Source organism: Gorilla gorilla, chromosome 12 (genome assembly GCF_029281585.2).
Source record: "Gorilla gorilla gorilla isolate KB3781 chromosome 12, NHGRI_mGorGor1-v2.1_pri, whole genome shotgun sequence".
NCBI classification, from domain to species: Eukaryota; Metazoa; Chordata; class Mammalia; order Primates; family Hominidae; genus Gorilla; species Gorilla gorilla.
Window position 1 is genome coordinate 35,036,932 of NC_073236.2, and position 24,754 is coordinate 35,061,685.

Here is a 24,754-nt window from a genome sequence, read left to right on the forward strand (position 1 = left end):
TGTGTTTGGCGATTCACTTGGAAGGACTCAGCAAACAGTGCTACTCTGGGCTTTGATTTGTTACAGTGAAAGAATACATAGTAAAATTGGCTCAGGACAAAGGGGCATGTGGCAAGTCTTGGGGAAGCCAGGCACAAGCTTCCGGGAGCCCTCTCCTGTGGAGTTACCAGGATGTGCTGAATTCCTGTAGCTTCGAATTTCGACATCACATGGGCAATATTGTCTACCGGTATGAGTCTGACTAGAGACTTACACAGTATCCAAGGTTCTTAAGGAAGCTAGTGACATAGGCATTCTGTCTCACACATATACAAAAATTCCACACTTCCAGAAGAAAAGCAGCTGTTCAGAGTCAACCACATTGTTTATGCAAACAGTTTAGGTACAGTGAGCTACTTTTCTCAGGAAATGGTGACAAACCTTTAAAATGCAAATTTCCAAACACCAGCGAAGGGCCAGTTTTGCATGTAGGCCTTTCTAAGAATGACAGTCTTATGACTGTTATATGAATTATTTTCTTCACAGCAGTTACAGCCCCAACTTAATTTTAGGTGTCTTAAAAATTCTATTTGATAGTGAATAACATGGTAATATAACATAGCATGGTGCTTATTTCATTTGCGTCAGTTGCAACTTAATATGAAATACTAAGTTTCTGTGCTGTTAGATTTTGGAATTTTGGTGAATATTTAACAGGTCTCTGTACAGAAGTTACTATGGCAATATTAGGTAATTATAATCTGTTCTTATTCGATTAACCTTTCAGTAAAATGGTTAGATAAAATAAGTAATGATTTCTCATTTAAAATTAAAATAAAAAATTTGTTTCATTTTAATTATATAGATGGTTCAGTTTTGTTTTATATTTTGTTAAATTTCTGTTTATTATTATGAAATTTAAAAAATCAATCATTTATCAGTTATTTTCTTGCCTGTTAATACAGTTAAGTTATTTGCTTTATGTACTTTTATATACTATAATTCTGGAGAGAATATTCATATTGTGTTTCAAATTGAGTACATCTTGCCATAATATATGGTAATATAGCAATATATTAGTAATAGAAGATTCAGTGAAAATCTTTTTAAAAAATTAATAACTTTATTTTAAGAGCAGTTTTATATTCTCAGCAATATTGAAAAGAACCTAAAGAGATTTTTCATATATGCCATCCCCCCTCACGTGCATAGCTCCCCCCATTTTCAATATCTCCCACCTGAGTGGTACATTTGTTACAACTGAGAAGCTTACATTGTTGCATCACAATAATCACCCAAAGTCCATAGTTTATATTTAAGTTCCCTCTTGGTATTGTACCTTCTATAAAGCTGGACAAATGTATAATAAATGTACCCGCCATTAGAATACTTTCGCTGCCCTGAAATTTGTCCCTCTTTTTTTATTCCTCCCTCACAACTAACCCCTGTCAACTACTAATATTTTTGCTGTCCCCATAGATTTGATATGTCCAGCATAGTCATATATTAAGGATAACATAGTGGATATCTTTTTCAATATTACAAAACATAATTTCCAAGATAGTTGAATGTATTCAATTAAGCTATCCATTGTGCTTTTTTGCTTTTAGTTTATTAATGTAGGATTTAATGGCATATGCTTTACATGTTGAAAAAGCATAATTTATATAGACATTTGCCACATAATGGGGAGGGTTGAGGAAAATGACTTCATGCTGTGTACTACACAGCACTAACCGGATCATCCTTCTCTGTGAGATGGGTCCAGATAGACTAGTAGTGGAAAGGGACAATCTCAAGACGTTGTACTTTACAAAACTGGAGTCAGAAAGTCTTTCCTATTTACCTTGCAGTTGGAAATAAGACCAGCTAGTGAATACTGTAGGCATATAAATATGTTTCTTATTCACCTTCTTTCTTTGAGGGATCACTTTGAAAACAGTCTATATTATTATAACATGACCCACTTATAACTAGGTTCTCCATCATGAAAAATGCCAAGAGAGTCATACTATTTTTGTTTACATAAAGTGACAAAGATTTGTTGTTGTTGTTGTTGTTGTTTCTCCCACTAGGTAGTGAGACAACTGTTGGCACATCTTGGTAGCTCCAGTGAGTTTATGGTTCCTTTATATATATCTTATATATTAGAAAGTACTCCCTGGCAACTTGCCATACCATTCCCAGTATTTCTTTATAAGCTTCTCTCTGACAAGGAAACAAGACTCAGATTGGATAAGCTTTTAAGGGAGAGATATTTTCTCTGTTTGTGTTTTTTTGAAGGAGCTAAAAATCAAAGCTGAATTTAAGGATTGTTTGTGCCCTACATAGGGTGAATGAATGGCTAGAACTAAGCAAACTTACCAGAATCTTCCCTAGGAGAGGATTAGTGAGAGTAAGGACACTGATCTCTCTTAGGCTCTTCTGCACTGGCAGCTGAAAAGTCTTTGCAGGGATCCTTGACCCTGCTCTGTATCCTGTGTTTTGCCATAGAATAGAGTACAGTTTTCATAGATCTAGATTTTTTGAATTAGAGTGCTTTATCCTAAATAGTTTAAACTGAAGAGGTGGAGAAACTGTTGTGTTTCAACAAAATAAGTACAGTAATTTCCTCTTACACATGGGGGATAGATTTCAAGAGCTTAGTGAATGCCTGAAAACATGAATAGTGCTGAACTCTATGTGTACAATAATTTTTAAAAATACATATATATCTATAATAAAATTTAATGCATAAATTAGGCACAATAAGAGATTAATAATATCTAATGGTAAAGTAGATCAATTATAACAATATACTGTAATAAAAGTTATGTGAATGTGAGCTCACAAAATATCATGTACTATAGTCACCCTACTTTCTGCACTGATGTGAGATGATAAAATGGCTATGTGATAAGTGAGGCAAATGCAGTAGGCATTGCCATGTAGTCTTAGGCTACTATTGACCTTCTATTTGACTATATGTCAGAAAGAAGATCATCTGCTTCACGTGATCTTGGATCCGTGAACCATGATGATATTGTTGGTTGGATGTTAGGTACAGATTATGTCAATGACTAGTGAGTAGATATCATATATAATGTGTATGCACTTGACAAAGGGACGATTCGCATCTTGGGCAGACTGGGATGTAATGGCTCAAATTTTGTCATACTACTCAGAATCTTAGGCAATTTAAACCTTATGATGTATATACATCTGGAATTTTATTTATGGACCATGGTTGACCATGGGTAACTGAATCTGCAGTCAGTAAAACCACCAATGTCATATTATGAAATATATATTTGGTCTTCAACCCCATTTTCTGTTATACAACTCCTAAAATCCTCAGAATTTCCAACATGATATCATTTGTATGCTAATGATTGACTTATGGCAGGCAGCCTCCAGATGGCTTCAGGGTGGGGCTCATCATCAGAGTGATCAGGGTGTGATTAGAGGGTTGGGACTTCCAGCCCCACCCCTCACCTCCTGGGGTGTGAGAGGGGCTGAATGTTCAATTAATCCGTCATGCCTATGTAATGAAGCTTTCATAAAATCCCAAAAGGATTGGATTTGGAGAGCATCCAGGTAGCTGTATTCAGCTACCTGGATGCTCTCCAATACATGAAGGCATATGGAGAATACATGGATGTTCCCAGAGGGTGAGTGCCCTGGGAGGACATGGAAGCATGTTACTTTCCCCCCATATCTTGCCCTATGCATCTCTTTATCTGTATCCTTTAATATTCTTTATAAGAAACTGGTAAATGTGTTTCCATGAGTTCTCTGAGCCACTCTAGTAAATTAATCAAACCAAAGAGGGGGTCCTGGGAAACCCAACTTGAAGTCCAACTGGAAGTTGATTAGAAGTTCTGGAGGCCCAGACTTGTAACTGCTGTGGGGGAATAGCCTTGTGGTACTGAGCCCCCAACCTGTGGGATCTGACACAATCCCCAAGTAGATAGTGCCAGAATTACAGGGCACCCATGGGAATTGATTGTTTGCTTGTTGCTGGGGAAAAATACATATTTGGTCACAGAAATCTTCTGTGTTGATGATTGTTGTTGTGGTGTGAGAGAAGAGGAGCATCATGTTGAATATGTGTTTTCTACACATACAGCAGATAAGAGGGATTGCTGTTCTAGCTGCACCTGGTTCATTTGTCCAGAAATCATGTTCTTTGACAATGCCTGCTCATTATATTGATTCTACTAATGATGCCATTTTCTGTCAGTGTGATAGGATTCTGTTAGAATTATGACTATTTTATACTGCAATTCACATGTAAGGTAACAAATTTTGATAATATATTCTTCTTTGCATTTGATAAGTATATGCTAAGCACGTAAGAAAGGAAATAAGAGTTCTTAATTCATTAGTTGCCTACAAATAGTATAAATAATAATTTTAGTATAGCCTCCAAGTATGTTTCTAAAGAACTGCTTTGTAACAAATCATGAGAGTCTCTGTAATAAAGCATCAAAGTCCTATACTTTTTTTCCTACAAGGTCTAAGGCATGTACAAAAGTTCATGATTTTTTTTTCTTTTGAGATGAAGTCTCACTTTGTCACCCAGGCTGGAGTGGAATGGCACAATCTCGGCTCACTGCAACCTCTGCCTCCTGGGTTCAAGCGATTCTCCTGTCTCAGCCTCCCGAGTAGCTGGGATTACATACGTGTGCCACCACACTCAGCTAATTTTTTTTTGTATTTTTGTTGAGATGGGGTTTCACCATGTTTGGCCAGGCTGGTCTCAAACTTTTGACCTCATGTGATCCACCCACCTTGGCCTCCCAAAATGCTGAGATCACAGGCATGAGCCACTGTGCCCAGCCTGCATGATTTTTTTTTAATAAAGAGTCTTGCTATGTGGCCCAGGCTGTTCCCAAACTCCTGAGCTTCTCAAGTGATACTTCTGCCTCAGCCTTCTGAGTAGTTGAGATTACAGGAATGAGCCACTGTACATATATCTATATATACACACACACACACCGAGTATATGCCCAGTAATGGGATTACTGGCTCAAATGGTATTTCTGGTTCTAGATCCTTGAGGAATCACCACACTGTCTTCCACAATGGTTGAACTAATTGACACTCCCACCAACAGTGTAAAAGCATTCGTATTTCTCCACATCTGCTCCAGCATCTGTTGTTTCCTGACCTTTTAACGATTGCCATTCTAAATGGCGTGAGATGGTATCTCATTGTGGTTTTGATTTGCATTTCTCTAATGACCAGTGATGATGAGGTTTTTTTCAGATGTTTGTTTGCTGCATAAATGTATTCTTTTGAGAAGTGTCTGTTCATATCCTTTGCCCACTTTTTGATGAGATTGTTTGTTCTTTTCTTGTAAATTTATTTAAGTTCCTTGTAGATTCTAGATATTAGGCCTTTGTCAGATGGACAGATTGCAAACATTTCCTCCCATTCTGTAGGTTGCCTGTTCACTCTGATCATAGTATTGGAAGTTCTGGCCAGGGTAATCAGGCAAGAGAAAGAAATAAACGGTATTCAAATAGGAAGAAAGGAAGTCAAATTGTCTCTGTTTGCAGATGACATGATTGTATATTTAGAAAACCAAATTGTCTCAGCCCCAAATCTCCTTCAGCTGATAAGCAACTTCCTCATAGTCTCGGGATACAAAGTCAATGTGCAAAATTCACAAGCATTCCTATACACCAGTAACAGAGCACTAAATTGTGAGTGAACTCCCATACACAATTGCTACAAAGAGAATAAAATAGCAAGGAATACAACTCACAAGGGATTTGAAGGACCTCTTTAAGGAGAACTACAAACCACCACTCAAGGAAATAAGAGGACACAAACAAATGGAAAAACATTCCATGCTCATGGTTAGGAAGAATCAATATCTTGAAAATGGCCATACTGTCCAAAGTAATTTGTAGGTTCAATGCTATACCCATCAAGCTACCATTGACTTTCTTCACAGAATTAGAAAAAAACTACTTTAAATTTCATATGGAACCAAAAAAAGAGCCCATATAGCCAAGACAATCCTAAGCAAAAAGAACAAATTTGGAGGCATCATGCTACCTGACTTCAAAATATACTACAAGGCTACAGTAATGAAAACAGCATGGTACTGGCACCAAAAGAGGTATATAGACCAATGGAACAGAACAGAGGCCTCAGAAATAATGCCATACACCTACACCATCTGATCTTTGACAAACCTGACAAAAGCAATGGGGAAAGGATTCCCTATTTAATAAATGGTGTTGGGAAAACTGGCTAGCCTTGTGCAGGAAACTGAAACTGGACCCCTTCCTTACACTTTATACAAAAATTAACTCAAGATGCATTAAAGACTTAAAAGTAAGTTCTCAATGTATAAAAACCCTGGATGAAAACCTAGGCAGTACCATTCAGGACATAGGCATGGGCAAATACTTCATGACTAAAACACCAAAAGCAATGGCAACAAAAGCCAAAATTGACAAATGGGATCTAATTAAACTAAAGAACTTGTGTGCAGTTTTATTTGGGAGTGTGTGTGGGGTACCTCTGAGTTTTAAAAATGAAGAAAGTAAGTAGTCATGCTTTCCTGACTCTTTGGTAGACATAGCCTTTAAGACAGTCATTCTGAGCTGTTATGGTTTTAGGGTTCTAATATACTACTAAAACTTATTGATGACATGTAACCAAGAACTTGAATTAAATTTTTTTTTAAAAAAAGAAAAAGAAATCACCCAAATGCACATTAAAAACCTCTTACAACATATGTGCATATTCATAGATGACATGTAGAACTTGATTTTGTGTATTAAAACCTTGTAGAAAAGTTCAGACAGTGCACAAAATGACTGCAACTTGGTCTTTGTAAAATCAGTGATATATATTTCAGATCTATCCATGTTGACCCAGTGAGGTATTTGATTTATTGTGTGATCTAATGATATGCCATGTGATGACTGCAGCATATTTAATTATGCTCTCTTTATGTTGATACCATATGGACATAAATATGGTGACATACCAGAATGGATATGCTTATGTAGTTGCTTTTATTGATTTGTACTATATTAGAAATGAAACAGAAGTATTGGAAATCCTAGCAAGCATAGCTGTATCTCTCCCATGGCTGTGTTGATTGCAACTGTTTCCCCCTTAAAGCACGTCTTTTTGGCATGTCATGACCCTGAGAAAATCCAGTGTGTGCTTTTCAGAGAATGACAGTAAGGAGAGGAAATGGCCAATGGTCAAAGTGTTACTTGTCCTCTTGGCTCCCCCTCATGAATGTTAAACTCTAATCTACTCAGGTCACAATTTAGAACCCCTTTGTTGATCCCTATAGAGTGTTCCCGGATGTCAAATGACAAATAGGCCCTTGAAGAAAAAACACCCTGTAAAGCTGTATTGCTCTGGTTTTTGTGTGTGAATGTGTGTGTGTGTTTGTGTGTGTGTGTGTATTTTTTTCTCTTCTGAAAACTGTAAATAGAATAATTTTCATTACAAATGAAAATATTTCTGCTCCATATTTATTTCCTGTCTCATGGCACTCTGCTCTTCTTGGATCTAGTAAGGATCTCAGCGTGTCTTATTTGTACCTGCAAAAAATTACACCATTCTTCATTTTTCATGTCAATTACTGACATGTTTTCAAGTCTTCACAGGTTATTTCTGAAGATGTTGGTGCATTGAGGAGAGGCAGTGTCATTGGAGTTAAAGAAGTTTTTAAATAGGTTATGTTCAATAACATTTCAGAACCCATTTCTCTGGAAGGCACAGACATAATGGTTTTATGTGTAGTTAAACATAAAATAGCTCCACAAAGTCTTGTGTACGTGAAAGGGTTCATATCCTGGAAGATTCTAATTTACTACTCAGTACTGTCTGCTGGAGAGGAAAATAGGTAAGATAAACTGCTGAGCCTATGATAATAACTCATAATATGATGTGAAAGCATAGAGACAAAATAAGAGACGATAGATACTCAAACCAATGTGAGTGAAGAACAGCTGTGAAAGAGTGTCTATGGGAGAGAGGAAGCCATGGGGCTGCTTTTGTGAAGAAGGAGTTTGTACACGTTAGTCAAGTGTCTGATACATTTAACATTTTAATAAAGCAAAACCTTATCTTCACATGTGTCAGAATGGGATTGTACAGATGTCACATACAGTGGTGGTGAAAATAATGAAGAAACGAATGTGGAGGTCAAAGAATGAAGTCCACCAATATGGATATTAGATTTATGAACGAAAAAGAGTGTATGTCAAATTGGGCAGAACAAAGAAAGCAGCTAGCTAGGTAATTTGGAGGTTTCTGATGAGGAGACTTTGGGGAGTCACTTAATGGAAAGTGGAAGTTAGAAGGATGAGGGTGACCCACAGGGTTTCATTTCTCCTCCCTAGAAGTTTTGCACATCAATGATATGTGCTTTGTTCACATCAGTTAGCATATTGGGATGCAGCTTAATCTAGAAAAAGTGTTTTTTTTTTCTTTAGGAAAGCTATGTTGGCTGAGGTAGTTATTTCATAAAAGGACCTGAGAGACCCCTATGGTATATTATATCAAACTAGCTTTAGAAACAAAGTAATAGAAGAATGTATATCTTGAGTACTAAAAAAAACTACCAATATTCTTGGCAATCATGACATATATATATATATTTACATATGTATATATTTGGTTGGTTATTAATAAGAAAAGAAGTCTCTTGTGATTTAGAGATTTTGTTTACCTTATTTACATGGGAATCTGATTATGCATGATTTCTTTGACATGTATGTTTTTGCAAAAGTGGAAAAAGAGATGGCAAAAGAGCTGAACTGCTGAATCCGGGAAATGTAGGAATATTAGAAGCCTTCATGAGTACAAAGAAAATGATTTTTTAAATTATGACTCTAAGTATAACTGAACTCACATCAGATGCATTTAGGATATTTGCATAAAAGATGATTTGATTTTGGCTGCTCCAGAAACTACTGGCAGAAGGAAAGAGTACTAGAATTCAGATAAACCACAGTGACTCGTTACTTCTCTTTGTTACTATTGGGAATCAGAGACATAGATTTTGTTGATATTAGTTATTCAAATGAAATAAACATGAATGTGCATACATTGGCTTTGTTTTTCAAGGAGCTAACATTTGGATGCAATAGCAATTTAATGAAAATTCTTCAGAGAATAACATGATACTTCAAACCAGACTATTTTAGAAACAAAAATAATGTTGAATTCATTAATTGATTAATAAAATGGTTATTTTCAATGAATATTGGAGTCATTTCCAAATGTGAAAGCTTATTAATATCTAATGCTTGTAGCAGTTTTATTTTGAAGAAGTATGTCAATATTGATAAATGATGATACTTTTTACTGAGGTTTATATATTGTACCTTATTGCTGTGAGTGGATGAAAAAACTTTCAGAAGGCTGAACTAGAGAACACAAGAAACTTGGGCAATTATTACACCACATGGTTCTGAGAAATAATGAATACTGTCTACTAGGATTCACCAAACATATATCCAAGCTGATCAATTTAGGACACTTCCACTGAGGAGATGTGAAGTGTACATTCAGCTGAAGTGTCATCGTAATTGTGTACCTTCTCAGTTATCGGGCAAGTTAAAGAGCATGATGAATGGTTGTAGTATAATGGTGTATTTCCTTCTCATCTCTTGCACTAAAGACATGTGACAGCATGTACCACCTGCTTTGACATTGATTCCCAGGTGCATGGGTTGCTCCTCTGCTTTTAGACCACATTTGTTTTTATCCCTCCATATATCCACAATGATACTGACACTGCTTCATTTTAGTTTTAGACATATGAAAAATCATATCACGTTGGAAATTGTAAGTGTATTTTTCATGAAGCCTGTATTGGTGTTTTCTTCAGTGTATTTCTGTCATGTTCCAGTCCCAAGACACAAAGTATAAAACATAAAAACCTAAACTAATAGGGGCAGGAGGATACAGCTTGATGGTAACAGTGCATGAATGTATGGATAATTGTATCATATTTACATATGATTGATTATGTATCCCTTTTGCTTTTCAGTGTCTTCTCAGGAACAACCAGCCTTGAAGGTAATTACACATTCATTTCTGTTTTGAACTATCAACTATATAGTCTGTGAAAAATACTTTACGTATTGATTATTTTGTTTCAAATCCCACTCAGGCTACAAGTGGCAAGGAAGATTCTATTTCGAATATAGCCACACAAATAAAGGATGGACAAAAATCTGGGACAGGTATTTTGGAATACACATTTAATGTCATGTTCACTCAGGGTAGAAGAGAACTTCTTTTCACTGAATAAATCGCAGGGAGCTCATTGAATCTGCACATTCTGATTCAGCAGGCCTGAGATTCTGCTTTTCTAATAAGTTCTCGGGTGACGCCAATGCTACTGGTCCTTGGCCATGATCTGAGTAGTAAGATTATGTTCTTCCCCACAGTGAAATTGGCAAGAATGACTGGAGAGCAGTGCAAGATATAACAGGCTAAGGGACAGCATATTCTTACTTTAATTCTACAGCATGTTTCCATCATAAAGGGAAGGAGAAAGAGATTAAGTAATAAAAATTATAGGTGTCAGATCAGATTGTTAAAACCACATGGAGGAAGTGATTGGAATAACCCATAAACAATGTAGAAAGAGAACTAAGGAGACCTCTGATGTGGTAATTATTTTACTCAAGGAAGAGGGATTGAGAAGCAAGAAGGAGGGAAAAGAAGATGTTATTTATGTAATTTTGGGGTTTCTGCTGCAGAAACCTGATGGGACTCACTTCAGATGCATTTGGAATATTTGCATAAAAGAAGATTAGATTTTGCCTGCTCCAGGAACTACTGGAAGCAGGATAGATTGCTAGAATTGTGATAACCCACAGTGACTCATTACCCCTCTTTGTTACTATTGGGCATCAGAGATATATGTTCTGTTGGTATTAGCTATTCAAATAGGCTAATCATGAATATGCATATATTGGCTTTGTTTTTCAAGGAACTAACTTTTGGATAAAATAGCAATTTAACGAAAATAGTTTAGAGAATAATATGATCCTTCAAACCAGACTATTTCAGAAAAAAAATAATGTTGAATTCATTAATTGACTCCTAAAGTGGTTATTTTCAATGAATATCAGAGCAATTTCCAAGTGGAAAAGCTTATTCATATCTAATGCTTTCAGTAACTTTCTTTTGTATAAGTATGCCAAATTTGATGGTTTATTATACTTTTTGATGAGGTTTATATATTATACTTTCTTACCGTGAGTGGATGAAGAAACTTTCTGAAGGCTAAACTAGAGGATACAAGAAATGTAGGCACATTATGACACCAGAGGGGTGTGAGAAAGAAAGAATATTATATGCTAGGATTCACCAAACATATATTTAAGCTGATCAATTCGGGACACTTCCACAGAGCACTTGGGAAGTGTACATTCAACTAAAGTGCCATTGTCATTGTGTACCTGCTCAATTGTCAGGCAAGTTTAAGAGCATGATAAATATTTGTAGTATAATGGTATAAATCCCTCTGATGTCTTACATGAAAAACATGCAGGAGCATTAATCACCTGCTTCGACATTGATTCCCAAGTGTATGGGTCGCTGCTCTGATTTTAGATCACATTTGTCCTCATCACTCGGCATATCCACATTGATATAGACACTGGTTTATTGTAGTAATAGACATGTGAGGAATAATATCACATATGAAATTGGAAGTGTTTGTTGCGTGAAGACTATACTTCTGTTTTCTACAGTGTAATTCTGTCATGTTCCTGTCCCAATACACAAAGTAGAAAACATCAAAGCCTAGGCTAATTCAGGCAGGAGGATACAGCTTGATGCTAACACTGCATGAATGTATGGACAACTTTATCATATTTACATATGAGTGATTATGTATCCCTTTTGGTTTTCAGTGTCTTCTGAGAAACAACCGGCCTTGAAGGTATTATACTCTCATTCATATTTTGAATAATTAACTGTATAGTCTATGAAATATACTGTAGGTGTTGATTATTTTGTTTGAAATCCCACTCAGGATACAAGTGACAAGGACAATTCTCTTTCGAACACAGCCACAGAAATAAAAGATGAACAAAAATCTGGGACAGGTAATATTGCAATACACATTTAATGCCATGTACACTCAAGATAGAGAACTTCCCTTCCCCGAATAAATCAGCAGGGGGCTCATTGAAGCTGCGCATTCTGATTCAGCGGGCCTGAGATTCTGCACTTGTAATAAGTTCTGGAGTGATGGTGATTCTGCTGATTTTTGTCCATGATCTGAGTAGTAAGATTATAGACTTCCCTACATTGAAATTGGGAAGAAGAACCATTGGAGAGCAGTTCAAGATACAACAGGCTGAGGGGACAGCATAATTTTGCTTTAATTCTACAGCTTGTCTCCATCAAGAGGGGAAGGAGAATAAGATGAAGTACTAGAAATTATAGGCGCCTGATCACATTGCTAAAACCAGAGGGAAGAAGTGATCGTAATAGGCCATAAACACTATAGAACGAGAAGTAACAAGACCACTGATGTAGTAATTATTTTCCTCACGGAAGAGGGATTGTGAGGCAGGAAGAAGGGAAAAGAAGTTATTTATTTAATTTTAGGGTTTCTGCTGAGGAAACCTGAGGGAACTCACTTCAGATGCATTTAGAATATTTGCATAAAGGAAAATTTGATTTTTGCTGCTCCTGGAACTACTGGAAGCAGGATAGAGTGCTGGAATTGTGATGAACCACAGTCACCTGTTACCCCTCTTTGTTATTACTGGGCATCAGAGGTGTAAGTTTTGTTGTTATCAGTTAGTCAAATGAGATAAATGTAAATATGCATACATTGGCTTTGTTGTTCAGAGTGCTAACTTTTGGATAAAATGGCAATTTAATGAAAATAGTTTAGAGAATAACATGATCCTTCAAACCAGACTATTTTAGAAACAAAAATAATATTAAATTCTTTAATTGACACCTAAAATATTTATTTTTAATTAATATTGAAGTGATTTCCAAATGGACAACCTTATTCAGATCTAATGCTTGTAGCAACTTTATTTTGTGTAAGTATATCAAATTTGATAATTTTTTATACATTTTGATTTGGTTTGTATATTATACCTTGTTCCCATGGGTGACTGACAAAAGTTTCTGAAGGTTAAACCAGAAAATACAAAAGTGTAGGCTCAGTATTATACCACATGGGTATGAAAAATAATGAATAGCATATAATAGGATTCACCAAACATATATCCAAGCTGACCAATTCAGGACACTTCCACTGAGGAGCTTTGAAGCGTACATTCATCTAAAGTGTAATTGTCATTGTGTACCTTCTCAATTGTCCGGCAAGTCAAAGAGCATGATGAATATTTGTAGTAGAATGGTTTAAATCCTTCTGATGTCTTGTATGAAAGACATGCGTGAACCAGGCTCACTTCAACTTTAACCTTCTGGTTTCAAGTGATTCTCCTGTCTCAGTCTCCTGAGTAGCTGAGTTTACAGGTGTGCACCACCAACCTGGTAATTTTTGTATTTTTACTGTAGACCGGGTTTTGCCATGTTGGCCAGGTTGGTCTCGAACTCCTGACCTCAAGTTATCCACCCACCTCAGCCTCACAAAGTGCTGGGATTACAGACGTGACCCACCAAGCCCTGCCTACATGATTCTTTTTTTTTAACTTTTTAAAAATAAAGATAGAGTGTTTCTGTGCTGCCCAAGCTGGTCTGAAATGCCTGGGCTTCTCAAGTGATACTTCTGCCTCAGCCTTTTGAGTAGCTGAGATTATAGGAACAAGTCACTGTGCTCTTTTATGTTTTTAATATTTTATAGGTTCCTATTGTTGATTTAAAATGCATTTTACTTTTTGTTTAATAGTGCTTCCTGCTGTTGAACAGTGTTTAAACAGGTATGATTTTACAGATTTTTTAAAGTGATACGTTAACTTAGTTAATAGAGAGAATAGAAACTAGTATCCATTTAGTGTTCTCCTCTGTGCTAGACACCGTATTACATGCTTAATATTTATCATGTCATGTCATCTCCACACAGCTTTACAAACTATTTGTGCTATTATTGCTTTTTTACTAATTAGGCAACTCTGCTTTAAAGAGGTTGAAATATTGGCTCATGATTCCACAGTTAACAGGTAGGCAACCCATGATTTGACCATCATCCTGCCTGGCTCTCTAATCACTTCATTTGCCCCTAAGCATAGATGGATACAGACCTATGCAGCAATGTGATGACGGTACTGGTTTAACTCAGATCAATTCAGAAAGTCACATTTTGTTATATATTAACTCTCTTTAGAGTATTTCTTAGAAGCCTGGATACTCCAAAACTTTGTCCAAATATTTTGGAACTGGCAGTGGTAACTATATTACTTTTTTTTTAAACCATCAAAATTTTAAAGGCAGATATCAGTTACCTGTGGCCACAAGACCCTAAGTTTTTTGTAAGCAAGACTAGGCCAGTCCTAGAAAAATATTATTTTACTGTGCATGGAGAATATCTAAATATAGACCATGTTATGACAACTATATTTAGCATATATTAAAATGATATTTCTAATTCATTTCTCTACTTACTCCCTACTCAGTTAGGTTTTCTCTTTAAGTGAGTACCCTGCCTAGTTTGCTGAAGCTTTTTCTTATTTTGTGGATTCTTCTTTTTTCCTTCTATGACATTTTAGTATTTTCTTGATTTCTTTTCACTGTCTCTACCGCTTTTCTTAGGGTTTAAGATCTTCTTTTATAGTTTTCATGTATGGCAGCTAAATATTCCCCATTTTCCTACAGACACAATCAGAGGTGCATAGAATTTCAGAATGTTAAGAAATCCTAGAGACTAAACAAAGTATCCTCTAGTGCTTGAATCCTTGCTCAACATCCTGATCAAGTGGTTGTTCAGGTGGAGAACCTGAAACTCAAAGAGAGAAAATTATTTGGATACAGTAAATCAGAGAAATGAGAATTGCACTCAGGTTTCTTAGTTCAAAACGCAGTCTTCTTTTACATCATTCTGTCATTGAGTGATTTTAGTTTTAGAAAGAGGGAGTGGCTCTAGTGAACACAGTGGAAGAGGATGAGAATGGAATGAGCTGTTGAACCCAATGAAAGTGAATAAGAATGGAATTTGCAGGGGACAGCCAAATTTGAAGAGAAACAAACTCTTAGTTTGATAGAAATGAGGGTTTTAGGGAAAAATCTGAATATTTGGTTTAATGCAAGTTTGATAAAGATAAGGGAAATGATAACACAGGATGTTGGGAGCTATCAAGAAAGGCATATTAGAATATGGCGTTCAAGGAGTTCTGAAGAGTTTGCTGCCTTTTTGTTTGTTTAACTCGAGGAACTGACAAACTTCAAGGTTTTATTGAAAAATGTTAAAAGAATTTGAGCCACTGGAAAGAGTCTCCAGAGGAGATAGGAATGTGGTATCATCTTCTTCCATCCCAGCTTACAGAGGGCTTAGAATCCCTCAAGAACTAGGGAGCTGGAGATTGCTTAAGTACATAGATCTGTGATCCAGGGTGGATGTCTCTTTTTTTCTGACTCTTTTCTCAATTCTCTCATGTACATGTAGGGTAGGACAAATGTAGGATTGGCCGGCAAACCAGCAATGAAGCTTCATTTGGGTAGTTGGTAACATGCATATGCTTGGGGTGGATGACTGAGACTAACTTACTTTCCAGAAGCAGAGGAATAGAGAGCTCCTACTCTCAATTATGTTAGCCCATCTTTTGAGGAATCTGGGCTTTCCTAGTCTGAAGATATAGATTGGAGATTGCCACAGATCCCTGCAGAAGAGAGATCCAGAAGTGGGAGCCCATAGGAAGGAAGATATTTAGATAGTGATGAATGAAATGGAGCTATAAGTACTTAGGAGGGAGACTTTTCCAGCAGTCTCTCTCTTGGGTATCTGAGTGTCTGTGAAGGTTCTTAAGCTTGCTGGTTTTTGTGGATCTGAATAAGGCAGGATCTGTATAATGACGATAATTGGATTTTAAAATTTTTAATGTTTTAATCTTCTGTGAAGAATATTCCCAATAACAATCTAACAACATATACATTTGTACTTTGACTTTTGTACACTCAGCTTTCAAACATTTGCAGTGTCTCAGGGGGCTCCCTGTAGTGTTCTAGGGTGAAGAGAATCAATGGGCCCTCTTTAAGTAGCTTACATGCTGAAGATCTAAGACTCCCATTTTCCAGTGACACAGATTAGTCTTTGAATCAGAAATAGATAATGGAGAAGAGACCATGACTTTTCTACCTTGTTTTAGGTTATCAGGTTGACTCCAGTTCAGTAACAAAAGTTGTGTCAGATATCAACTGGATTTTCAGTTTAGCCTTTATGGTAGATAATTTATAAGGACAAATTATTGTCTGGCCATGCCATTATAATGCCTGTCACTATTTGTTATGGGTTTAAGGGTGAGTCTGCATTGGATATTTCATAGGTTGGGAGAGTTGGAGGCAGAAATAGGTAACTGAAATGTTTTCTAAAATGGAAGCCATATCTTAATTATACCAAGAAATATTATTTAATATGCAGATAACTGAGTTTCCTCAGACTTTGTTTTACCATTTTTTTGGAGTGGACATACACGTATAGACTGACGGTTTTTGTTTTCTTTTAAGAAATGAACGTGCTCATTTTTGCTGTATCTTTTTGCTCTGTAGGAGTCTCTACAGACCGGATGCTGTTGCACAGCCTGTGACAGAGGATGAGTTTGCTTTGGAATCTGAGGTAGAGTACTCTCTTGTGAAATTAATTTTCTCACTCTTAATCTCATTTTTTATATTATTTTCGTCTAAAACTTAGCAGTTGTCTACCTATCATTGTTTTATGTTAGTATTAAAACTTTTATTAGAGAAAACCATTTTAAAGAAATGGGAGGGGTTAATTTTAATTTTTTTTACTTTGGCAAATAAGAAATAGTTGGTAAATACTTTGAGAGGTATGATCTGAAAAAAAAATTGCTGGGAAATACACAGTGACAGAAAAATGTGGTTCGGGAATGCTTTCCCACAGAAGAGGATATACAAATTTTGGTCTAGGCTTATTTGAGTGTTTTTACTTTGAGTTGTATATCATATGAGTATGACTAATAATACCTCTGTTTAAATGAATCTTTAATACATCAGATGACTTATCAAAGAAATCATTGAATCACTCTGTTACACATAGCATATAGTTTCTTTTTATTTCTTGTGCACATATTTTGATATCATACTGTATTTTTGCAGAGAGCTATTTCTTTATTTTTATTCCTGGCTCTGTAATTAGACTAAAATAATATTAGAAATTGTAGAAATTTAACTAGACATGGTATCATGTGCCTGTAGTCCCACCTATTCAAGAGATCAAGTCAGGAGAATTTCTTGAGCCCAGGAGTTTAAGACCAAGCTTGGCAATATAACAAGTGCTTATCTCTAATTTTAAAAAATTGTGGAATATTAGAAATTCAAATTCTGTTCTCAAATCTGTATTAGAGAGAGTTTACACTGTGTTTTCCAAGCCTTTTTTATTTAGAGTATACTTTAAACTCTTTATTTAATTGAAAAATATGCATTTTGTTTAAATAACCTGTTTGATAAACAGAGACTCTTCATATTTTTATGGTCAGACTTTAATTATACAATGTTTTTGCATTGTAATTAAAAAGAATCCACTCAGGGTCTTTGTATCGCATTCTAAATTTCAAATTTCAGAGGCTTTTGTGCTTAGTTATTGAAAAAATAATTGTAAAGCTCCTGCGTTACTATGAGGCACTTGAAACTAGAAAACCTATTTGTATGTGTCCTGGAATACACAGAATAAGGTCTTGCATGTAAGAAACACTTTAATAGTTTTTAATGTGAATCAACAAACAGGTAAATGGGCTTTCTCATAATGGAATGTTACAGGTAACCTAATATGCATGACATATCTAATAATTAAATCTATTAAATGTCTTGAATGTTTTGAATTTATCTTTTTTTCTAATGTTGAGAATGTATAAGTTTAGGTGAGTTATGTTGAGAAAATATGTCATATAGAAGAAAATAAAATTTAGAAAAGATGAAAAGGAAATAGGAAAGGTGGATACAGCCTGTTTTCTAATATCTTCCAACTGGAAGCTTAGATTAGGATTTTAGATTAAATTTTCTTAAATTTTTAAAGCCCCAATCATGTTCTATTAAATACCTTTTTTTCGGGACATACATTACTCTTTCAAATTCTGAATAAAAATTCTTTCTCCAGGTGTTAAGTTGCTGGAATTTTATTGTTTTTTTTTTTCTTTCCCTCTCTCTCTCTCTGTAGTAAGAATGTGTCAGTTTTCAGATCAATCATCATGGTTAACTCTTGGGATGTGTTATTTTATAGTAAAGAAATGAAACTCTTTATTACATAAGTATTTACACAAAACAGATTGTCGAGTAAATGCTAACCAGTATTATTAGGCATATATTATGAACACAAGCTTTTCTTTTAAGCTTATATTTGATTGACTGGTCATGTCTCTTTTTTTGTTTGTTGCTCCCTCCTTCCCCTTTGTTTAAAAATGATTTACCTCAGTCTAACTTTCTCCTTGCAGACCACATGTCTTTAGTGTCTATTCTTTCATTTCACTTCTGTTTCTATTGTCAGGATACTTAGTTACAGCTTTCTATTTAGTAGCTATGTGTGGCCTTCATTCATGAATCATTGCTCCATAAGGTGGATGGTTGTTTTTTTCTGTCTTTTTTGGAAGGAGCTGAAGTTATACTATAATTTGTTTTTAGCTTTTGACACGCTGAATAGAAGCAACTTGTACTGTTTCTGATGACAACCCATTTAAATATAGTACTACTAAAAACTACATTCTCACATTTTTTCCCACAGAAAGTAATTCACACAAACATACATCATGCATACCTATTTTGAAAAATAATGTGATTAATTTACTTTTTTTATTATTAGTTTTATTCAATAATACTCTAAATTACATATGAGTACATTTTTGTCCTAGTTTGTTGTGGTTAATAAAAGAAACTAATGAATATCATAGTATTTGTATAATAATCAACATGGGTTGAAAGGAGTAACATTTTGAAGATATCTGTATCACCAATCATAACCATCACCCCATGTGAATCTGTAGATAAGTAAATGGCAGACTTGAGGTTTGAATCTACATATGAGTGATTTCAACGTCCATACTTTTCCTGTTAGATCATGTAGTAATGGTGGGTATTATCCTTATTTTAACTTGCTCCATGTTATTCTTAAACCTATTGTGTTTTTCTTCTAGATTACTTCAAAACTATACATCCCAAAGAGAAAGATTATTTCTCCACGATCTATAGAAGATAGTAAGTTATTTGAAGCCTGCCTATTGTAGTATTTACTGATTCTTCATTTGTTTTTTTTTTTTTTCTTTGTGAAACACAGTCTTACTAGTCTGCAGCACAGGCTGGAGTGCAGTGGTGCTATCTTGGCTCACTGCAGTTTCCACCTCCTGGGTTCAAGTGATTCTCCTGCCTCAGCCTCCCGAGTAGCTGGGATTACAGGCGTGCACCACCACACCTGGCTACTTTTTGTATTTTTAGTAGATTTGGAGTTTCACCATGTTGTCCAGGCTGGTCTCAAACTTTTGACCTCAAGTGATTCCCCCGCCTAGGCCTCCCAAACTGCTAGGATTACAGGCATGACCCACCACACCAGGCCTTGTTGATTATTATTATTATGTTTATAAGGATAGAGTCTTGCTATGTTACCCAGGCTGGTCTCAAACTCCTTGGCTTCTCAAGTGATACTTCTGCCTCAGCCTTCTGAGTAGGTGGGATTATAGGAACAAGCCACTGTGCTCTTTTATGTTTTTAGTATTCTATAGTGTTCTATTGTTGATTTAAAATGCATTTTACTTTTTCTTTAATAGCGCTTCCTCCTGTTGAAGAGGCTGCTGACAGGTATGATTTCAGAGATTTTTTAAAGTGATATGTTAACTAAGTGAATAGCGAGAAGAGAAACTAGTATCTGTTTAGTGTTCTACTCTGTGCTAGACACCATATTACATGCTTAACATTTGTCATGTCATGTCATCTTCACACAATTTTAGAAACTATTTGTGCTATTATTGCTTTTTTACTAATTAGGCAACTCTGCTTTAAAGAGGCTGAAATATTGGCTCATGATTCCACAGTTAACAGGTAGCCAACCCAACATTAGACCATCATGCTGCCTGGCTCTCAAATCACTTCATTTGCCCCTAAGCACAGATGGATAGAGGCCTATGCAGCAATGGGGCCACGGTACTTATTTACATCAGATCAATTCAGAAAGTCACATTTTGTTATATATTAACTGTCTTTAGAGTGTTATTTAGAAGCCTGGCTACTCCAAAAGTTTGTCCAAATATTTTGAAATGGCAGTGGTAACCATATTACTTTTTTTTTAACCATCAAATTTTAAAGGCAGTTATCAGTTATCTGTGGCCACGGGACCCTAAGTTTTTCATAAGCAAGACCAGGCCAGTCCTAGAAAAATATTATCTTACTGTGCTTGGAGAATGTCTAAATATAGTCCATGTTATGTTAACTATATTTAGCATATATTAAAAGGATATTTCTAATTCATTTCTCCACTTACTGCCTACCCAGTTAGGTTTTCTCTTTAAGCGAGTACCCTGCCTAGTTCGCTGAAACTTTTTCTTATTTTCTGGATTCTTCTTTTTTCCTTCTGTGACATTTTAATAATATTTTCTTGATTTCTTTTTACTTTCTCTTCTGCTTTTCTAAGGGTTTATGATCTTCTATTATAGTTTTCATTTAAGGCAGCTAAATAGTCCCCATTTTCCTATAGACAAAATCAGAGGTGCATAGAATTTTGGAATGTTAAGAAATCCTAGAGACTAAACAAAATATCTTCTATACTTGAATCCTTGCTTAACATCCTGATCAAGTGGTTGTTCAGGTGGAAAACCTGAAATTCAAAGAAAGAAAATTATTTGGATACAGTAAATCAGAGAAATGAGAATTGCACTCAGGTTTCTTAGTTCAAAATGCAGTCTTCTTTTACATCATTCTGTCACTGAGTGATTTCAGTTTTAGAAAGAAGGAGTGGCTCTAGTGAACACAGTGGAAGAGGATGAGAATTGAATGAGCTGTTGAACCCAATGAAAGTGGATAAGAATGGAATTTGCAGGGGACGGCCACATTTGAAGATGTAGATTGGAGATTGCCATGGATCCCTGCTGAAGAGGGATCCAGAAGGGGGAGCCCATAGGAAGGAAGATATTTAGATAGTGATGAATGAAATGAAGCTCTAAGTACTCAGGAGGGAGACTTTTCCAGCAGTCCCTCTCCTGAGTATCTGAGTGTCTATGAAGGTTCTTAAGCTTGCTGGTTTTTGTGGACCTGAATAAGGCAGGATCTATATAATGACAATAATTGGATTTTATAATTTTTAATGTTTTAATCTTCTGTGAAGAATATTCCCAAAGTACATTTGTACTTTGACTTTTGTACACTCAGCTTTCAAACATTTGCAGCTTTTCAGGGGGTTCCCTGTAGTGTTCTAGGGTGAAGAGAATCAATGGGCCCTCTTTAAGTAGCTTACATGCTGAAGATCTAAGACTCCCATTTTCCAGTGACACAGATTAGTCTTTGAATCAGAAATAGATAATGGAGAAGAGACCGTGCCTTTTCTACCTTGTTTTAGGTTATCAGGTTTACTGCAGTTCAGTAACAAAAGTTATGTCAGATATCAATTGGATTTTCAGTTTAGTCTTAAGGGTAGATAATTTATAAGGACAAATTATTGTCTGGCTGTGCCATTATAATGCCTGTCACTATTTGTTACGGGTTTAAGGGTGAGTCTGCATTGGATATTTCATAGGTTGGGAGAAGTGGCAGCAGAAATAGGTAACTGAAATGTTTTCTAAAATGGAAGCCATATCTTAATTATACCAAGAAATATTGTTTAATATAAGGATAACTGACCTTCCTCAGACTTTGTTTTACCATTTGTTTTGGAGGGGACCTGCATGTATAGACTGATGGTTTTTGTTTTCTTTTAGGAAATGAACGTGCTCATTTTTTTCATATCTTTTTGCTCTGTAGGTGTCTCTACCTACTGGACCGTTTTGCACAGGCTGTGGCAAAGGATAAGTTTGCTTTGGAATCTGAGGTAGAGTACTCTCTTGTGAAATTAATTTTCTCACTCTTAATCTCATTTTTTATATTATTTTCTTCTAAAACTTAGCAATTGTCTACCTATCATTGTTTTATGTTAGTATTAAAACTTTTATTAGAGATAACTATTTTAAAGAAATAGGGGGGTTAATTTTAATTTTTTTTTACTTTGCAAATAAGAAATAGTTGATAAATACTTTGAGAGGTGTGATCTGAAAAAAAAATTGCAGGAAAATACATAGTGACAGAAAAATGTGGTTCTGGAACGCTTTCCCACAACAGAGGAGATACAAATTTTGGTCTAGGCTTATCTAAGTAAGTGTTTTTACTTTGAGTTGTATATCATATGAGTATGACTAATAATACCTCTGTTTAAATGAATCTTTTTTACATCAGATGACTTATTATGGGAATCATGGAATCACCCTGTTACACATAGCATATAGTTTCTTTTCATTTCTTGTGCACCTATTTTAACATCATACAGTATTTTTGCAGAGAGCTACTTCTTTATTTTTATTCTTGGTTCTATATATTTAGACCAAAATAATATTACAAATTGTGGAAATTTAACTAGACATGGTATCATGTGCCTGTAGTCCCACCTATTCAAGAGTTCAAGCCAGGAGAATTTCTTAATCCCAGGAGTTTAAGACCAAGCTTGGCAATACAGCAAGAGCTTATCTCTAATTTAAAAAATTGTGGAATATTAGAAATTTAAATTCTGTTCTCACATCTATAGTAGAGAGGGTTTACACTGTGTTTTCCAAGTCTTTTTTATTAAGAGTATACTTTAAACTCTATCTAATTGAAGAATATGCATTTTGTTTAAAATAACAACCTGTTTGATAAGCAGAGACTCTTCATATTTCTATGATCAGACTTTAATTTCACAAGGTTTTTGCATTGTAATTAAAAAAAATCCACTCAGGGTCTTTGTATCTCATTCTAAATTTCAAATTTCAGAGGCTTTTGTGCTTAGTTATTGAAAAAATAATTGTAAAACTCCTGCATTACTATGAGCCACTTGAAGCTAGAAAACCTATTTGTATGTATCTTAAGCACCCAGAATAATGTCTTGCATGTAAGAAACATTTTATTAGTTTTTAATGTGAATCAACAAACAGGGAAATGGGCTTTTTTTAAATGGAATGTTACAGGTAACATAATATGCCTGAGATATCTAATAATTAAATCTATTAAATGTCTTGAATGTTCTGAATTTACCTTTTGTTCTAATGTTGAGAATCTATAAGTTGAGGTGAGTTATCCTGAGAAAATATGTTATAGAAGAAAATGAAAATTGGAAAAGATGGACAGGAAATAGGAAAGGTGGATACAGCGTGTTTTCTAATATCTTCCAACTGGAAGCTTAGATTAGGATTTTAGATTAAATATTCTTAAATTTTTAAAGCCCCAACCATGTTCTATTAAATACATATTTTTCAGGACATACATTACTCTTTTTTAAATTTTTTTTATTTTTTTATATTATTATACTTTAAGTTTTAGGGTACATGTGCACATTGTGCAGGTTAGTAACATATGTATACATGTGCCATCATCTAGCATTAGGTATATCTCCCAATGCTATCCCTCCCCCCTACCCCCACCCCACCACAGTCCCCAGAGTGTGATATTCCCCTTCCTGTGTCCATGTGATCTCATTGTTCAATTCCCACCTATGAGTGAGAATATGCGGTGTTTGGTTTTTTGTTCTTGCGATAGTTTACTGAGAATGATGATTTCCAATTTCATCCATGTCCCTACAAAGGACATGAACTCATCATTTTTTATGGCTGCATAGTATTCCATGGTGTATATGTGCCACATTTTCTTAATCCAGTCTATCATTGTTGGACATTTGGGTTGGTTCCAAGTCTTTGCTATCGTGAATAATGCCGCAATAAACATACGTGTGCATGTGTCTTTATAGCAGCATGATTTATAGTCCTTTGGGTATATACCCAGTAATGGGATGGCTGGGTCAAATGGTATTTCCAGTTCTAGATCCCTGAGGAATCGCCACACTGACTTCCACAATGGTTGAACTAGTTTACAGTCCCACCAACAGTGTAAAAGTGTTCCTATTTCTCCACATCCTCTCCAGCACCTGTTGTTTCCTGACTTTTTAATGATTGCCATTCTAACTGGTGTGAGATGGTATCTCATTGTGGTTTTGATTTGCATTTCTCTGATGGCCAGTGATGGTGACCATTTTTTCATGTGTTTTTTGGCTGCATAAATGTCTTCTTTTGAGAAGTGTCTGTTCAAGGACATACATTACTCTTTCGAATTCTGAATAAAAATTCTTTCTCCAGGTGTTAAGTTGCTGGAATTTTATTGGTTTTTGTTTTTTTTTTTTTTTTTCGTCTCTCTGTCTCTCTCTCTCTCTCTCTCTGTAGTAAGAATGTTTCAGCTTTCAGGTGAATGATCATGGTTAATTCTTGGGATGTGTTATTTTATAGTAAACAAATTAAACTTTTTATTACATAAGTATTTACACAAAACAAATTGTCGAGTAAATGCTAACCAGTATTATTAGGCATATATTATGAACACAAGCTTTTCTTTTAAGCTCATATTTGATCGACTGGTCATGTCTCTTTTTTTGTTTGTTTCT

General features: G+C 35.4%; 1 protein-coding gene across 8 annotated transcripts in view; it reads left to right on the forward strand.

The window, feature by feature from the left end:
- The window catches only part of LOC101125154 (ankyrin repeat domain-containing protein 36C), a 156,667-nt gene that overhangs the window by 19,710 nt on the left and 112,203 nt on the right, over window positions 1–24,754 (forward strand). For 4 of the 8 annotated variants that reach the window (XM_063695572.1, XM_063695573.1, XM_063695571.1 and 1 more), the window contains 10 exons: window positions 10,001–10,029; window positions 10,124–10,196; window positions 11,880–11,908; window positions 12,002–12,074; window positions 13,847–13,877; window positions 14,064–14,117; window positions 16,657–16,723; window positions 19,251–19,311; window positions 19,878–19,908; window positions 22,060–22,126. In XM_063695572.1, coding sequence (XP_063551642.1) covers window positions 10,001–10,029; window positions 10,124–10,196; window positions 11,880–11,908; window positions 12,002–12,074; window positions 13,847–13,877; window positions 14,064–14,117; window positions 16,657–16,723; window positions 19,251–19,311; window positions 19,878–19,908; window positions 22,060–22,126 — 515 coding nt within the window. The remainder of the gene's footprint in view (window positions 1–10,000; window positions 10,030–10,123; window positions 10,197–11,879; window positions 11,909–12,001; window positions 12,075–13,846; window positions 13,878–14,063; window positions 14,118–16,656; window positions 16,724–19,250; window positions 19,312–19,877; window positions 19,909–22,059; window positions 22,127–24,754) is intronic. The other 4 variants (XM_063695574.1, XM_063695578.1, XM_063695577.1 and 1 more) reach the window with 1 other exon arrangement.